The 16,544-nt window shown below is 39.9% G+C and overlaps 2 protein-coding genes across 4 annotated transcripts; both read left to right on the forward strand.

Moving 5' to 3' along the window:
* The first annotated feature begins 15 nt into the window (after nucleotides 1–15).
* On the forward strand, nucleotides 16–9,734 carry KCTD9 (potassium channel tetramerization domain containing 9). Of its 2 annotated transcripts, none has more exons than XM_068920440.1 (12): nucleotides 16–189; nucleotides 1,363–1,484; nucleotides 2,189–2,232; nucleotides 2,410–2,506; nucleotides 3,033–3,091; nucleotides 3,893–4,021; nucleotides 4,640–4,707; nucleotides 4,813–4,908; nucleotides 5,652–5,801; nucleotides 6,105–6,210; nucleotides 6,499–6,632; nucleotides 7,450–9,734. In XM_068920440.1, the coding sequence occupies exons 1-12, from the start codon at nucleotides 55–57 to the stop codon at nucleotides 7,564–7,566; spliced, it is 1,257 nt and encodes a 418-aa protein (XP_068776541.1). In that variant the 5' UTR covers nucleotides 16–54; the 3' UTR covers nucleotides 7,567–9,734. The 2 variants fall into 2 exon arrangements, with proteins under 2 accessions (XP_068776541.1, XP_068776542.1); XM_068920441.1 differs by lacking the exon at nucleotides 6,499–6,632 and adding an exon at nucleotides 6,684–6,730 and having other exon boundaries at nucleotides 24–189; nucleotides 7,450–9,733.
* Nucleotides 9,735–12,654: 2,920 nt separating this feature from the next.
* GNRH1 (gonadotropin releasing hormone 1) lies at nucleotides 12,655–16,483 on the forward strand. 2 transcript variants are annotated; one of them, XM_068920442.1, is made up of 4 exons: nucleotides 12,655–12,716; nucleotides 13,178–13,319; nucleotides 13,999–14,094; nucleotides 16,121–16,483. In XM_068920442.1, exons 1-4 carry the CDS (start codon nucleotides 12,655–12,657, stop codon nucleotides 16,160–16,162), a joined length of 342 nt encoding a protein of 113 aa, XP_068776543.1. In that variant the 3' UTR covers nucleotides 16,163–16,483. The 2 variants fall into 2 exon arrangements, with proteins under 2 accessions (XP_068776543.1, XP_009663950.2); XM_009665655.2 differs by lacking the exon at nucleotides 12,655–12,716 and adding an exon at nucleotides 12,728–13,097.
* The last annotated feature ends 61 nt before the right edge of the window (nucleotides 16,484–16,544 follow it).

Genomic DNA, 16,544 nt, shown 5'->3' on the forward strand with positions numbered 1-16,544 from the left:
CCAACCCACCGCCCCTCCACCGCGGCGGGGCGCGGCTCCGGTTGGCTGCAGCCCATGTCGGTCAGCGGGCGCAGCCTTCTGGGTGCGGCTGGAGGAGCGGGGCGCTGCCGCTGCCGCCGCCGGAGCGGCAGCAGCAGCAGTATGAGGCGGGTCACGCTGTTCGTTAACGGCAGCCCCCGGAACGGGAAGGTGAGGGGCGGCGGGCGGTGGGGTTGGTCCGGCCCGGCCGGCACCGCGGGGCGCTGGGCGCTGGGGCCGCCGCGCGGGGGCTCGTCTCTAGCTTGCTGGCGGAATTGAACCCCGTTCCCCTCCCCGCTCCGCCCAAGCGCTCGGCGGAGCGCCCGGGCCGGGGGCCGCCGCCGTCCCGCGGGCGGGTTCCCCGCCGGTGCCGCGAGGAAGCCCTGAGAGAAACCTCTAGCGCGGGCGGCCGCCGCCGGGCCGGCGGGGCGCGCTCCTCCCTTCTGCCCCCGGCGCTGCTCCCCGGCCGCTGGTTCTGTCCCCGTTTAGGGCCTAGTCCTCGGGCCGCTGCAGCGCACAGAAAAGCTTGCGTGGCCCTCGGGGGCAGTGGGGTTTTATTCACCGTAGTCTAGCCTCGAGTGACGTTTCTGCACGTGAGCGCTGAAGAGAAGCACAAACAGCTAAGATCCGTTTACTAACGTTGCAGTGCAGTTAAAGTCACCTTCGTGCTGGCATTATTAATTCAGGCCCTGATGTTCTGGCAGCAACAGGAAGCACGTAAATTAAGTCCTGCGGGCTGTTTATGAAGCTGTTTTTTGCGAAACGGCCATCTGAGTCTGCATTGGCCGTTAGTCTTAAATTCTGCACAGCAGAAATGCCATCAAACCAGTACAGTTTACTGCAGGTCCTACTGCCAGGTCTCTGCCATGTCTAACCGGCACTGCATGTGAATGTTTTCTGTTGGCTAGCCAATAAATAATCTTGCTTAAACTTTTCTGACTTGTTAAAACCTATCTAGTCTCAAGAGTGAGCGTAGCTCACGTTTCAAGGTTCAGCTGCTGCACAAGCAGAACGGGAAATGGGCCCACTGTACAGTTCTACTAAATGTAATCCCTGATTTCCTTAGAGAAATTAACAGCTGAGTCATAACATCCCTATAGTACTGACATTCTTTTCCTGATGCTACCACTTCTGTACAGGGAGTCTTGGCTGAGAGATGTGTAATTAAGTCACCCCATTTTAAGGGACCTATGTTTCTTATATCGAAGTTGACCCTGTTTTTTTAAGGAAAGGTCCATACATGTCTTCCTCTCCCCAGGGAGAAGACATGGCTAGCCTACTACTCTGAAATGGCAGAAACTATGCATGCATGGTATCCACAGCAACCTCTCTTTTCTTTCACAGGTTGTGGCCGTGTATGGAACTTTATCAGACTTGCTGTCTGTGGCTAGTAATAAACTTGGAATAAAAGCAACTAGTGTTTACAATGGAAAAGGTGGACTCATTGATGATATTGCCTTGATTAGGTAAGGCTTGTCCAATAGAAGTTATCATGGATGAGGATTTAAGACACTCAGTATATCGTATTTATCCTCTGACCTTAATCAGTAACCAGTGCTTTCCTTAAATCATCTAATCACTTCCAACCAATATGCGAGAAGTCCTTTTATGCCTCCAGGAAAACAATAGTCTCTTAAACTTCTTAGCGTTTATATCTTGATGAGTCAGAAATTGATACAAGTTGCATTTTATGCCATTTAACATCACTCTGTGCTGATCCACAGCACAATGTACATACCAGGAGCATCCCACTATTCTAGTCTTGCATGTCATTCTTATTTTTCTGAAAATGATGGGATAGCGTTTGGATGAGGTTTTTAGAATAGGCAGACAAACTGTAGCATTGCATTATCTTCATTTAAAAAAACTCCCAAAGTGAGGGGAAAAGCAACTTCTGTAAAATTTAACTGGCTGAGTAAAGGAAGCGATCCCTACCAGGTTCGTACAGGTATGTATCGGTAGCATCTCTAGTGAAGCTGATAGTATTAAGCTCTGCTGAAACCTGCAAGAGTAAAATAAAAATGAGATACTGAACTAACTAATGGCAACTGATTATTATTTACCTGAGACTAATCAGGAGGGGATCCCACTGTCACTTATATAAAAGAACAAAAAAGCATGGTTAATAATTTCTCTGCTCTTTCTCTCCCCCCTGCCCCTCCCCTTCCAGGGATGATGATGTTTTGTTTGTCTGTGAAGGGGAACCGTTCATTAGTAAGTGTGTGTAATTCTTAACGTTTAACATTTTGCTTAATGAAAAGAGGTTTTTGTTTTGATGTAAATCTAAAACTTTATTTTCTGATATTTTTCAAAAGAGACCGTTACCATATGGAAGATTCAAAAATATTCACGATTCTTCTAATAATTACTGCGTTGTTCTCACTTGTGTAGATCCTCAGACTGATGTGAGACCTCGTGAAGAACTAACAGGATCACACACAGATTGGTTAACACTCAATGTTGGAGGCCGGTACTTCACAACTACGCGGTAAAAGTACAACTAGTTTGGTTGTATTCTGAAAGGACTTGATTTCAGTAAAGTAGTTATAGTAGGTTGCCATTAGTGTACGTTCATTTGGTGAGGCTTCAGATGTTCTTGAACTAGCAACATCTTTGTATGGGGCAGGGGGGCTTTGACTTCTGCAGCTTTCTCAGGATTAGGTATTTGCTACTGCAGTTTTGCAACAACGTAATCCTTTAACAGTTTACATGTGAAATAAAACTGGTGAAAAGGCTGAACAGGCTTGGAATTATCTCTGGAATATTTCAGTTAACTAAGTGCTTTGTGTTTGAGGTACTTTTGCGATACTTTAGTTTACTAGGTCAGAAATGTATTTCTTTATCACATCATATGAAATTAAATCAGTCTAGTATTGTAGCTGTTAGAATGCGTATCGTGTACCATTATTGCCGGCAAGCTGCCGAGGGGAGGAAATGCACTCTAACCAGCAAGTGCATCTCTTAAGCAAAACTTTCCGTTTGAAAAATAAAATTGTGCTGCCTTTATTTTCTAGGAGCACTTTGGTTAATAAGGAACCTGACAGTATGTTGGCTCATATGTTTAAGGACAAAGGTTAGTATATTGAAATAAAGTTTATCTTTTAACCTAGGAATTAGCAAAAGGCACTATCAAGGTAAAACTCCTGTTTGCATGTTAAAGTATCAAAACAGAACATATAATTTATTTCTCCAATGCCTATGTGATGTTTATCAGACATCTCACACACTGAGAATATAATTTCTACCCATAATAAATACTTTGGGGGTTTTATTTTCATATTGGATTTTCTTCTTTTTTCTTGCACCTTGCTCAGCTTTGTTAATAGTAGTCACAGAATCACAGAATGGTTGAGGCTGGAAGGGACCTCTGGAGATCATCTAGTCCAACCCCCCTGCTCAAGCAGAGTTGCCTAAAGCATGTTGCTTAGGATCGTGTCCAGATGGCTTTTGAGCATCTCCAAGGAAGGAGACTCCACAGCCTCTGTGGGCAACCTGTTCCAGCACTCTGTCACCCTCACAGTAAAGAAGTTTTTCCTCGTGTTCCGACGGAAGAACATGTCAACAGAAGCAGCTGGCAAACACTGTACAAGACAGCCTTTAGAAGCAGGGGCAGACTAAACACTGCTTTTATTCTGGCAATGGTTCTTGTACCTGTGATAAAATGTCTTTAGGTTATGTCTCTACATAGAAGAGAGATTTTTAAGGTGATTGTTTCCTTGCTCTTATTTTCTTTCCTTTTCTCTAACGAAATGCCCTTTAAAGTGAAATGTTTGTCATCATAATCCAGGACCCTATGGTAGTAACAATCTGAGACTGAAGCAAATGCTCCTCTCTTAATACATCAAATTTAATTACGTATATCTTGTGGAAACAGATGCTTGGAGAAATAAGCAAGATAATAGAGGAGCATTCCTAATTGACCGCAGTCCAGAGTATTTTGAGCCAATCCTGAACTATTTGCGTCACGGACAGCTCATTGTAAATGATGGCATTAATTTGCTAGGTAGGTACTACTTGTATGACATCTTCTAAATTATTACGCTTTAGAAGTTGAACTTTGCCTGCGGATAAACATGATAAAACCAGTGGGACTTGTTCACCTTAAGATTTGGTGCATTTTATTCTGGGTTCAATTCCACATGTTTGGCTAAATGAAGATATACTGTTTAAACTTATTTATCCTGAGAGCTTTAAAAATTCTCCATGTTGGATTAATGGTGTGGCTGTAATTTTGGATTTGCTATCTTTAACCTACTGCTGGCGTTGGAAACATCCTTTCTGAGTTATTTTTTCCTTTTAGCCGCAAGCAAACTAACTTTACCCAATTACACCTAATATAATGTATGTGGTTGACAGTTTTATTAGCTTAAGAATTTCTTAGAGACTCCTTAGACTTCAGAAAGTGATCTGCTTGTCTTTTTGAGTGTTGCTAAAATGAAGAGTTACAGGAAGAAGTGAAAATCTGTTGAGTTCATCCTTCTGCAACAGTAAGGATGGATTAGCCTAAAGTTTCTGGCATGTTCATGGTGTGGCTATACACTGTCTTCTCTAGTAAGGGAAGAATGTTATTTTGTTTAATGGCTGCTTGTTGTAAATAATTAATGCTGCTTTCCTTTGTTAGGTGTTTTGGAAGAAGCCAGATTTTTTGGTATTGATTCATTAATTGAACATCTAGAAATAGCTATTAAGGTAACTAATTTTTTTTTTGGTATGTGACTATGCATGTCCTGTTTTTCCAGGCAATATATATTTTTAGTCCTGTCCATATTAGTTCTTAAACAACTCTCTCAACAGAATTCGCAGCCAGCTGAGGATCATTCTCCTATATCTCGAAAAGAGTTTGTTCGATTCTTGCTGGCAACCCCAACCAAGTCTGAGCTGCGATGTCAGGTGCGAAACTGCAAACTTTGTCTTGATCTGTAGTGTTGGGGTTTGATGGTGATATACCCTGCCAGCGTCATGTGACAAATAACATGAAATTCAAGCCATATGTGTGCTTTTTTCCTCTCTTTCTCTTTTTAGTTGAGTTTGCATTCCGAGCTATGGCAGCCTGACCTTAATATGCAATTAAAGTATGCAGTTTGGGGTGCTTTCCTTTAGAATGACGGTTTCCTGGAGCAGCAATTTGTTAAGCTATTTATTTGTTAAGCTGTTATTTAAATGTAAAATGGACTAGCATAAGAAGGACAATGCTTGATAACTTTGCATTTGCATTACATTAGTCTTCTGTAGCAGAATAGCTAGTCTTGTTATATATATCTGATACAGGTTTTTTCCTGGTATGGTGTAAGTATTGCAAATTTTGGTTTGGTTTGGTTTGGCTTGAGGTGCCTTATATTTTGCTTTCTGAATATCTGAATTTAAGTATAATGAGCATATAAGCTTTCCATTTTTTTTTATATGAGAGAAGTTTGTACGTGGGAGACGGTCTTCTGAGATGGATTGTAAGAGTAAATGTCTGGTGTTCCAAATGCTCCAATAACTATTCTTACGCATGAATGGGAAGACTGTTGTAGAAAATAAATTTTACAGCTGAAGACAAGTACTGAAGGTTGTATTGCAGTTCTGATTCCCTTAACTGTTTTGGTGTCAGAGCTACACCTCATTTTATCTAACTTTTTTTTTTTTTTAAGGGTCTCAATTTCAGTGGAGCAGATCTTTCACGTCTAGATCTTCGATACATAAACTTCAAGATGGCTAACCTAAGCCGTTGCAACCTAGCACATGCCAACTTATGCTGTGCAAATCTTGAAAGAGCTGACCTCTCTGGATCAGTGCTTGATGTAAGAATTGTTGTGTCTTGGGCTGTCCTTCAGTTATTTTAAGGGAAGAGGAATTGGAACAAGCAGATAAGTGTAAAACACTTGTAGTTCTGTTTTCTTGAAATTATTGAATTATCTGCCTTCTTACAAAAATGGAGAAGTAATAGTACAGCAAGTACTTACACTGCCTCCCAATAACAAGACTATCCTGTGCTTTAATAGGATTCACTGCATAAAGAGAAATGAAGAAAATAATCTGATAATCTTTGCTTTGCTAATCCTTGCATTTTTATAAATGTCAGTGATACATCTGTCTCTTATCAGTGTGCCAATCTCCAAGGGGTAAAGATGCTGTGCTCCAATGCAGAAGGAGCATCTCTAAAAGGGTGCAATTTTGAAGATCCATCAGGCCTTAAAGCTAATTTGGAAGGTAAGAATTCTTTGTCTGTTAGCTACTGTGTGGAAACTGAACCACGTATGTTTTTAAATAAAGGAACTCCATATGGCATATGAAAGGCTCAGCCATGGTTTGTGTAATCCATGTTTTCATGAGAAGATGCTACAAATATGGGATTGAGTATGTGATTGTACTATCATTAAATCCCAAGTTCTACCCTGACCTCTATCAATTTACATGGGTCTGAGCAAGCCTCATTGGAAGTTATGGAGTTTCTGACTGTTCTTTCTCATAAAACAGTATACTCTTTATGTATTTTAGGGGCTAACCTGAAAGGTGTTGACATGGAAGGCAGTCAAATGACAGGAATTAATCTAAGAGTTGCAACGCTGAAAAATGCAAAACTAAAAAACTGTAATCTTAGAGGAGCAACTTTGGCGGGAACTGATTTGGAAGTGAGTTATGATTCATTTCATATACTAACTAGTCAAATGATAAAATTTTAGGGATCGCTGGCTTTTGGCTGACTTCGGCTTCAAACTAGTCATAATGCGTAAGTACTGAAGGAAAACAGATTAGCTTTTTATTACTCTTAGTGAGATATGCATTATCGGGGAATCACATTTCGTTTCTGCCTGAATTTGTAAGATAAGTCTTTAAAGTCTTGGATTTGCCAACTCCACAAAGGCACAGGAATGGCTTGAATCTTCTCAAAAATGGTGCATGGAAAAGCTAAACTTAACTGCTCATGTTAGATCATGCCGTCACTGAAGAGAGATGCAGTTGCTTGGGTTTGTGTTTTTTCTGCTGGGACAGCATTTGTACAGTAATGAGAGAATCTTACCTGACTGTTGGCACGTCATATATACCACTGTCTCTGTTACAGTAGAAGGACAAATTGGCTCATTTTGCAAGCTATTTACAAGGCAGTCCTTCCTCAAGTATTAGAGAAATATTCAGAGTAATAACTGTTGAGATTGCAAAAGGCAGTTTCTTTGTAACTTTTTTCAGTATGCATTAGTAACCCCTGTAAGATAATTTGATATGAAGAGTGTAAGTTTAACAACTTAAAAATAAATCCAGCCGTTACCGTGAAAAGCGACTACTCTCTTACAAGACATAACTAAAACTCTGAACTAGAATGATAGACTACAAGAAGCTGAAATTAATGGAAGTGTACGTGGCTTTTGTATAAACATATTTAAGGTTAAAATTTTGAACTAAATTCTGGGTATACTTCAACTAATACATATTTTTCCTTCTACCTTTTAGAATTGTGATCTATCGGGTTGTGATCTGCAAGAAGCTAATTTGAGGGGTTCTAATGTAAAAGGAGCTATCTTTGAAGAGATGCTGACACCTCTGCACATGTCTCAGAGCGTCAGATAGGGAAGAGAACTTGCTATAGATGAAGCAATCAAAACACTTATTGTGACTTTTTTCACCTGCTCCCCTTATTAAGTTAGAAGCAATGTTTATTAGACAATTTATCTTTGCAGTAGTGCCTAAGTAAACTCTTCTCCGATCACTTTTGGGGGAGGGAGCTTTTATTTAAGAGAGAGAAATAGATACTGTTTCTACCTTTGTGAACAGAGTGGGGAAGTGGGCCGGTTCTAGAACCGGAATATGTGGCTTTTAGTTTTTTTTAATAGATTCATTGTTTAGCATTGCCTCACTTGGGAATGCGTTTTAATTTATAAAGCACAATATATGCAATTCTATTTATTAAATCTGTAGCTGCAATATGAATAGAAAATGTTATTCATGTACAGTAGCAAAAAAGTTCAGGTTTACAGTTAGATTAGCGTATCTACAGTTAGTTTAATACATTGTGCATGAATGAAGAAAGGACAGATGTGGTTGAGACAATGTCCACAGGATACTTTCAGGTACTCTTTTCTTTTGGGGTGAAAACAGTAGATAACTGTAGTCATGGGTAATGTATTGCCTTGTAGTAGTTTGAATTCAGGTATAGAACAGCTCTATCATGTTCTAAAATACACAGCGGAAGTCCCTTCCGTTGCAGAGATCTGCATTTAAAAAAAGAAGATCTTTACGTACATAGCAGATTGTTATAACTAAGACAACACTGTTCAAAAATTGGATGTCTCATTTAATCCTTTCCAAACTAGTGTGGAATATTGCAGTATCACAGCGGGTGAGAAAAATCATCTTGCTTTCAAATATCCTATCTGCTCCCAGGCTTGAGTACCTGCAGATATTTTGTTCTTAGTGGGCAATTAAATGTAGAGAAATATAAACTACTGTCACCAAAGCAGAGATAGGCATTGGGGCCCCCAGCACATACTTCTTCCTCCCTGTCATTACTCCACTATATGCATGAATGGCACCTGTTTCCCTCAATGTACTATGCAAATACGCTTGTACACTGAATCCTTTAAAGCATAGGCATAACAACCCTTTCCCAGCCGAATCTTATATCCCTCTTTAGGCCTGCTTAAAGTGGCTGTGGAAGCCTCTTGCATGGGGCAAAGCCCCCTTGCTACAACTGCTTTACTTGTGAGCAAATAAGGAACTACATGACTTCTGCAGTGCAGAAAGTGGTGCACTTCATTTAATAGGCTGTTTCCGCTGCAGTAGCAATCTAGGAGCCCTCATCTAACTTTTATTTTATACACAATCAAAAAGCACATGAAGAAACTATACCAAAAAAGGTGCATCAGTTACCTCAGATGCTTACTCAAACTACTCCAAAGTTGAAACTAACCTTGAATCTAAGGAAATACAGCTATTACTGGAAGTTAAGAGCAAACGTATCCCAAAACTTGCAGACTGTGACACTGTTAGCAGTGGTTTGAATTTCCACAGCTGCTTCAGTGGGTTGCCTTTTACTTCTTGCAGTGTGGATTTACTGCCCTCTGAACAGAAGTTGTATTGATTCACTTGTAACTATGAAAATGCTGCTTTGTCGTTAATCTAGAAACATTAGTTTAGGAACGATATATGACTTCTATGGGGGAATTGCAGGATTCTCCCTTATTTTCAAGTTGGGTTGACTCAGGCATATCATGTGAACTTCTGGGACTCGAAATCCCATAGCCATGTGGTTCAGAATTGGGTTTTTTTGTTGTTGTTGTTGTTTCCAGATTCCCAGGCCTCTTGATCTGGCTCTAGGACAACACTGTGTCCTTGGTAAAATACATCTGTATGTTCAAGGGAAATGTTTCATTAGGATTTTTGGAGTCCTTTCTCGCACATCATCGCTTTCATTAAGAGTGATGTTTATGTTGTAGAGGGAAAAGATTCCTAGGGCTAGAGAAATAAATGATTTATTTTTCTTCATCATATTTTGTAGCTGGCAGAAGTAAAATACTGTATGGAAGAAATCTATTTTCATAATCACTGTGTATAAAATATATTGGAACTTTCACTGAAGCACTATGTTTTGAATAATCACAGCATGTGACATTGTTCATTCACATACAAACTTAAGGTACCTCTTTTGCTATGACAAAGCTGTATGAATAGCCTAAAGTGGCCTATTCAAAAATTGCAGGTTCCTGCCTAATTTAAACTGTATTAATAAAAGTGTTAAATATAAAAATGTCTTGGTGTTCTTAATTTAAAAAAGAAAATCTTAAACTTATTTGACTTTTAGTGGAACGACAATAAGTTAGAAGAGAATGGCAAATTTTAAGTTTGATAAAAAAACTGAAAGCTGGTGCTTTTCTTTGCATACAAACCTAAGATATTTCGTAGCTGAAGTTGGTATTTGCCTTTCATGAGTCCTTGACTGTCACCTTAGCCTGTATTTGTATGTAACCAACACTTTCTTAAAAGGACTAGTTGCTGTACGGTAGGAACTATCCATGCTCGATTACTCCTTTTATGAAAAGACTGAGTTTCAGATGCCTTTATTTCTGCACAAGCAATGTGCACTTGGGCAGAAAGCAAAAGAACCATTTTTGCTTTCAAACTTAAAGCTTATTTGTTAGAAAAACAAGTAAACGTACCTTGTGTTGTGGCAATTGCTGCGATGTTTCTGATTCATTCAGTTCTAGAACTTTGTGACCTCTTTCATGGTGCTTTGACTTCTCATTCATCTGCAACGTGTTTCAGATTTTCTTTGTCCTCACCCATCATACTTGCTTAATAAATATTTGGAGTCAGAAGTCATAAACACAATTTACATAGTGCACATGCCTATTTAAAGCACTCTTTCCACATTAAAGAGCATCATCACACAACACAAGCAGCTACCGAGCGGTAATCTTGACTATGCCTTACTGTACTAAGCAAGGAAGTGCTAAAGCACTTACGGAAGGAAGGAAGGAAGGAAAAACAAAAAAAACCCTTTGATTTATGAAGTACTTAATGATTTTAGTGTAGCAAACAGCAGCACTGCTGTGACAACAAATTCGGCAGATCTATATAGATGCTAGAAATCACTTGGAGAACAAAATTGGGAAAAACCTTACTGCAGTGTTTTAAATACAGTGCACTTCTGTGTTTGGAGTGCTCTCTAAAAGACATGAGAATGTCTCAGTATGTTGAGATATGCCTTTCCAGCATTTTTGATGGAAGAGATTTCTTGACTCTTGCAACTGAAAACCACAAACCCAGATTTTCCGAACAGCTCTTAGGCTTCATTTAGGTATCTAATTGCAGGGGCAGGCATTACAGTGGCTCTTCCTGAAAACAGAAGAATCTAGTGCATTTGGAGGTCTGAACTCATCTGAAAAGTCTACCTCAACCATATTTTCAAGTTTCTGAAAACTAAAGAGAAGTCATACTCTAAACCCAGCTTTGCACCTCGAATTTTTTTGACAGCATAAAGTTGGCACCTATCTGACAAGCCCAGACTGAAACGCTCCCAGACCTTGGATCAAACTTCCATTCGGACTCTGCCTGCGCCAAAATCTGAGCACAGCTAGCTGGTTTCCATTATGCAGGGCTGTAAAAGTATTTGTGAGCTGCTATGCCATGCAATAAAACAAAAAACGGTTGTAATTTTTTTTCTAAACTTCCCAGCTTCTTTATATAACTTGTGACTGCAGCCTACAGTCTAAGAGAAGACATAGGAACACTCACTATCCAGTGCAGTTCATAGTGCCCTTTTTGACGTGCTTCAGTAGGTCAGCTCCGTAGCTACAGCAGAATCCTGTGCAGAGATGTACTGTTGAAAAACGTTAAGGATAGGCTGTCAGTAGACCTCGCTTAACATGGTGGGTTAATAACAGGTGCAATTATTGGGCTAAACAGGACCCCTATGAGGATGAACAAAATCTTCTTTAAATACCTTTAAATAACCTTAATTTTTGGTAGGCTGATAAGGGAAGGCAGTAGCCGTAAAACACTACCACGGGAAAACCTCCCTTCTAAAGCGATTGCCTACCCTGAACTAACATTTCTCCAGCGGAAACAAACCATTTTCACAGCTTGATCGGTTTTATCAGCTGAAGTTAAATGTTGGCTAGTCTTGCTGTGATGTTGCATCAGAGCAGGAAGAATTACTTTTGCTAGAGTCACTAAATCCTCCTTAAATTATTTACTTATTCTTTAATCCATTAATCTGAAAAAGGTCATGTGGGGACCCCATCCGGGAAAGAGGAGCTGTTAAAAGACTACTAAATGTGATACGTTTGTATATTATTATATATTATGCATTGATACATTCAATTGCACATAAAATGGCACATAGCACTTCAAAATAGCTGTCAGAAGGATTAAAAAAATCAGATTTCTGCAGTCAAAATTACTGAATTTAACTCAATAAAGTGGCTACCAATCCCTTTAAAAAAAAAAACTACAGTGCATGAACTCTCAGAATGAAGAGCTCCAAAAGTCCATATATAATATTACATATGTATACACATATATATATAAAAAACGTTAGTGCCTAGGAGTCCTGTTCATGAAAGAGGCCCCATCTTAACAGAACAAAGAGAAGATCCCTTCCCCAGCATGTTTACAATCATCTATTCTAATTGTCTATTAGATCCATTTAACACTGCTTTGCAGTTTACAGAGCAAAGACTGTAAAGGCATTTCAAAAACTTTTAAGGGCTGGACTTTCAAAGGGGCATGCAAAATGCTCCGTGCACTTGTGCAAACTTAGGCTCTTTTTACGGTCCAAAAGGCTCTGTTTCCTTCAGGCCTGACACAGACTAAATTGAGTTCCTCTGTTTCAACTGCTGTAAGCTTCTCTCAACAAATTCAAACACACCAAATTTATTTATTTAACAAATTAGAAGCCATTGAAAAGAAAGTTTGTGTCTTTTCCATAGGGCAACAGCAGTTGGCTAGACAGGCTGTTACCTTTATGGATTTTAGAGAAAAGAGCTGAATTTAACAGCTACACCAGGGATGTTCCAATTATGTGCTTTACTTCTGCTGCATTACAGAAATTTTAAGAAGAAAATTGCAGTCCATGAGATAGAATTAGATTAAGTTACCTGCTGTGAAAGGTTTGGTGTTGGGGTGGTTGAATATAAAAAGGGAGATGAAAAGGACAACATGCAGGACATTTTCCAAAGGGGAGGAGCTGGAGCTATTCTGCAGCTTTTTTCATCAAGCAGGTAATGTGCTTGAACAACACACCACATCCCCTTTTACTTGGTCAGTCCTTACAGATGCTTGCTTTAGAAGTAACTTGCATTGGAAGAGAATGCAAAGAGCGCTTTTATAAAGAGTCGGGACGTTAGAACTGGCTAAACAGAACATATCTGTCAAACACTGGCAGGGACTTTCACTAAGCCTTTGAGGTTCCAGCCCTCCTAAAATTGTGAAAGGGTGCTTAAAAAAACCTAACTTAGAGCTCCATCCAACTTTTTCAAGTATCGGTTTCTTGATAATGGGCTAATCACATTCTGAGAGGCTCAAAATCCAGGTGTGGCTCACACGTTGGCATGATACCACCGGAACGCCGAAGATCAGAACTGAAGATTCACTCCAGAAACGTAACATTTTCATGATTCTGTAAGATACAAATTGACTTATAATGCCGGTATGATGGGAAAGGTGTTTTGCTTTCTCATAGAATGGAGAAGTCCAGGAAGATCTTTGTCAGCGTCATCCTGTTTATCGCAGCTGTGGAAATGTGTTTGGCTCAACACTGGTCTTATGGCCTGCAACCAGGAGGGAAAAGGAATGCCGAAAATCTGGTAGAATCATTCCAAGAGGTAAGTTCTAGATTTTTAAGCAACTCTGTCCTTCTAATTAGGATCCCTTGCACGTACAGGATGCAAGGAAGACAACCATGACACTATCAGAGGTGAAACAGGTTTTGCTGTGTATATATGTATTTTATATGCACACACTTCATTATTAATTGGAAAGCTGAGTGACGCAGTATTAGGGAAAGATGACATTTGGCAGGATCCGTGCTGTCTATTACAAACAGGTAGCTTGGGTAGCCTGCTCTAAAGGCAAGATGGAAGTTTTAATTCCAAATTAAGCCCAAATTTACCATCTCCATATTTTCAGCCAATAGTCTGAGTGGCTGTTTTATGACAATGTTCATCCATTTCAGTGTGAATGTAGCAATGAGCAGCTGTCATGTGCTAACTAATTAGATAGTAACCACTTAGATGAAGTATTCAAGCCATAAGGCAGATGTTGAAAGGCTCCATCCACCCGTTTTTCCTATGCTTTCTAATACTCCTTTGCTTCATCCGTAGTCCCTCAAAATAGCAGCTCCTACATCATAACTTTAAATTTACTGTAACATAGTAATACTAGTTGGGAAGAGGTGAATTTAAATCGTCAAGTGGAGCAGTTTCATTTTCATCTGTAGCTAGGGTGTGCTTGCTTTGGAAAAAGAATCTCCTTTCATGAAGGCTGCATCCTTTCCCAATTCAGATGGAAAATGAAATGGAAAAACTGGAGGAAATGCAGAAGACTGAATGCCCAGGCCCCCATCAGCCTTCCAGGTTTAGCGATCTGAAGGGAGCCCTGGTAAGTAACATGTTTGTTTAGCATTACGGGAAAATTAAGGGACTGTCTTGGGCTGGAAAAGGGTAGGGAGGGAGGAGAAAAAGTGGTGGAGGATGAAGAAAAGGCATCTAGGTTTAGTTCATACGTGGCAATACTGACTCTACCCTCAGTATCTGCATTATTATCAAGTACCTCAGAAGCACAGTCTGAGAACAGGACTGCATTATTCTTGATGCTCCCATTCTTGCAATGTCATTTACTCACCAAATTAAAAACAAAAAAATGAAAGGAGTGAAACACATTCTAACTTCATTCCAAATCTTCGCAGCTTTAGCAGATGCTCAGCTTCAAAGGCAGGCTTTGCCAGCTGAAGGATCAGGCCATATGGAAGCTGCTACTCCCAAGGTCCCTAGACTGGGAAATGTATTTTCCATTAGATGCCGTAATGCAATGACAGCAGAGACTGTGTACAGACTAACTGCCACAAAAAGAACACTCTTGAGCAAAAACGTGCTCTTTAATTAATGTAGCAACACCTTAACTAGGGCAGACGCTCACTACTTTCTGGGAAGTGACTCTGAGCTGCTCCTAAAAATTGAGGCACACAACCATCTCTACTTCATTTCTGAAGTCAAGCAAAAAAAAAAAAAATCAACTACATATTCTTGCCTTTCACTGAGGAAAGGCTGGTCTGAACAAAGGCTCATAAAGTCAAACATGCTAAAGCAGACTGAAGTTTAACTTCAATTGGATTTTCATGCACAAATTACCTCCAGTTTTGTTTAGATCATCTTTAACCATGTTTGTACTGAAAACATCATAAGGGGGCATTCATCTGGATCTCTGGCTTCTAACAGCACTAATAGCAGTATGAAGAGCCAACAACAGTAACTTGTTTAAACATCTTGTTTACACATTTTTTTTTTAATTGCAAGAGACTATATTGGGCAGGGAAGAGACACCAGAAAAATTGTCAGAATATTTCAGATGAGTTCTTTGATATCTCTTGCTCGCTCAGGGAAACTTGGCTTTCCTTTGCAGAGCTGAAGGCTCCCCAACTGGATGTTTAGTTTGCTGGTTAGAAATTGCTGGTAATCGTGCATGATAAGCATAAAAAGTGTTTGATTCAGAGGCTTAAGATCTATTTCGCATCTCCTACTCCTGTAGCATATTCTGAATCATGAGGCCTTCTCCTTGTTTTTAACTGCTTATTGACACTGAGAACAAATTAAACCTTTTCCAGATGCAGCTTTCCGGTGTAACACATTCCTGGAGTTGCTACAGGAATGTTGCGCAATGAGAGGGGATGTGTCAGGAAATGGTCCACCCCATGGAAAAAACTTTTCAACTTATCTTCATCATTTCCTGGAGAAACTAATAGTGTGTGCAAATAAGGATACACCTAGCTAACACATGGAAGGAAAAAGATCACATAGTCAGAGAGCACTTCTATGCAAAACACCTCCAGCTACCAACCCAGAGACAACAATGTAAACAAACACTCCAGAAGACAATCAGATCCAGTAGGATGTGATACAAGAATATGCTTTCCCTTCTAACAGCACTAAAGTTTGCCATGGAATGGTAGTAAGGCAACTGCCCCACACTCTAATAACCTTCTGACACTTCTGCAAGCAGAAGTCTCTTGTCTCTGGCATCCTGGCCAACCGCTGAGCTCACAGAGACATTTTACATACTGACGCTTTGTATTAGCCCATGCTTCTTGTTTGAAACTGCTGTTACAATGTGCTGTTCAACAGCTGTTGGGTTGTACTCCAAGAACTGCTGCAGTGGTGGGCCCATTAACAGATGATAAGTTGCTCATGCACTTTGGGATGAAAAGGGCTATTATAAGTGTCAGTTACATTACACTATGTTCACATCCACAGGCAGCGGCATGGAGATCATGCCGGGTCAGATTTATGTCATTCTAATCCTCCTTCCAATGGAGACCATAGGATGAACATTTCAGCACCTAAGCAGGCTTTAAAATTCCATCAAAGTAGCTTTCTTCCTTCTAAATGAAGTATATCATGTGTGTTTACAGGCAAGTCTGATTGAAGGAGAAGCTAGCCAGAAGAAGATTTAAACCAACAAAGCCAAATGGAACAACAAACTCAGAGTAAAATTTGAAAGCAACATTAAAAACAATTCCTTCTAAGATGACCTCTGCTTAGACTGCATTATGTGAATAAATATTCTGAAGTTACATTTAAATGGTGGAAGATATTGTTGCGTAGACTACTAGCTTACTGGTAAAAGAGAACATATTCTAGTGCAGTGGCAGGAACTTAGCAGCGTAACATCTGTGTCATGGCCTGCAAGGAAAATTCAGACCTGACAGCTTTTGTTTCACGTGTATAGACAATGCCCAGGCAGAGGCACTGTCTAATCTCAGAGTCTCTGGATACAACGGTAATACAAGTTTGCTAAAAATCAAAGATAAACTTACTGTTGGAACGTAACTGTAA

Source organism: Struthio camelus, chromosome 27, assembly GCF_040807025.1.
Source record: "Struthio camelus isolate bStrCam1 chromosome 27, bStrCam1.hap1, whole genome shotgun sequence".
In the NCBI taxonomy this organism is placed as follows: Eukaryota; Metazoa; Chordata; class Aves; order Struthioniformes; family Struthionidae; genus Struthio; species Struthio camelus.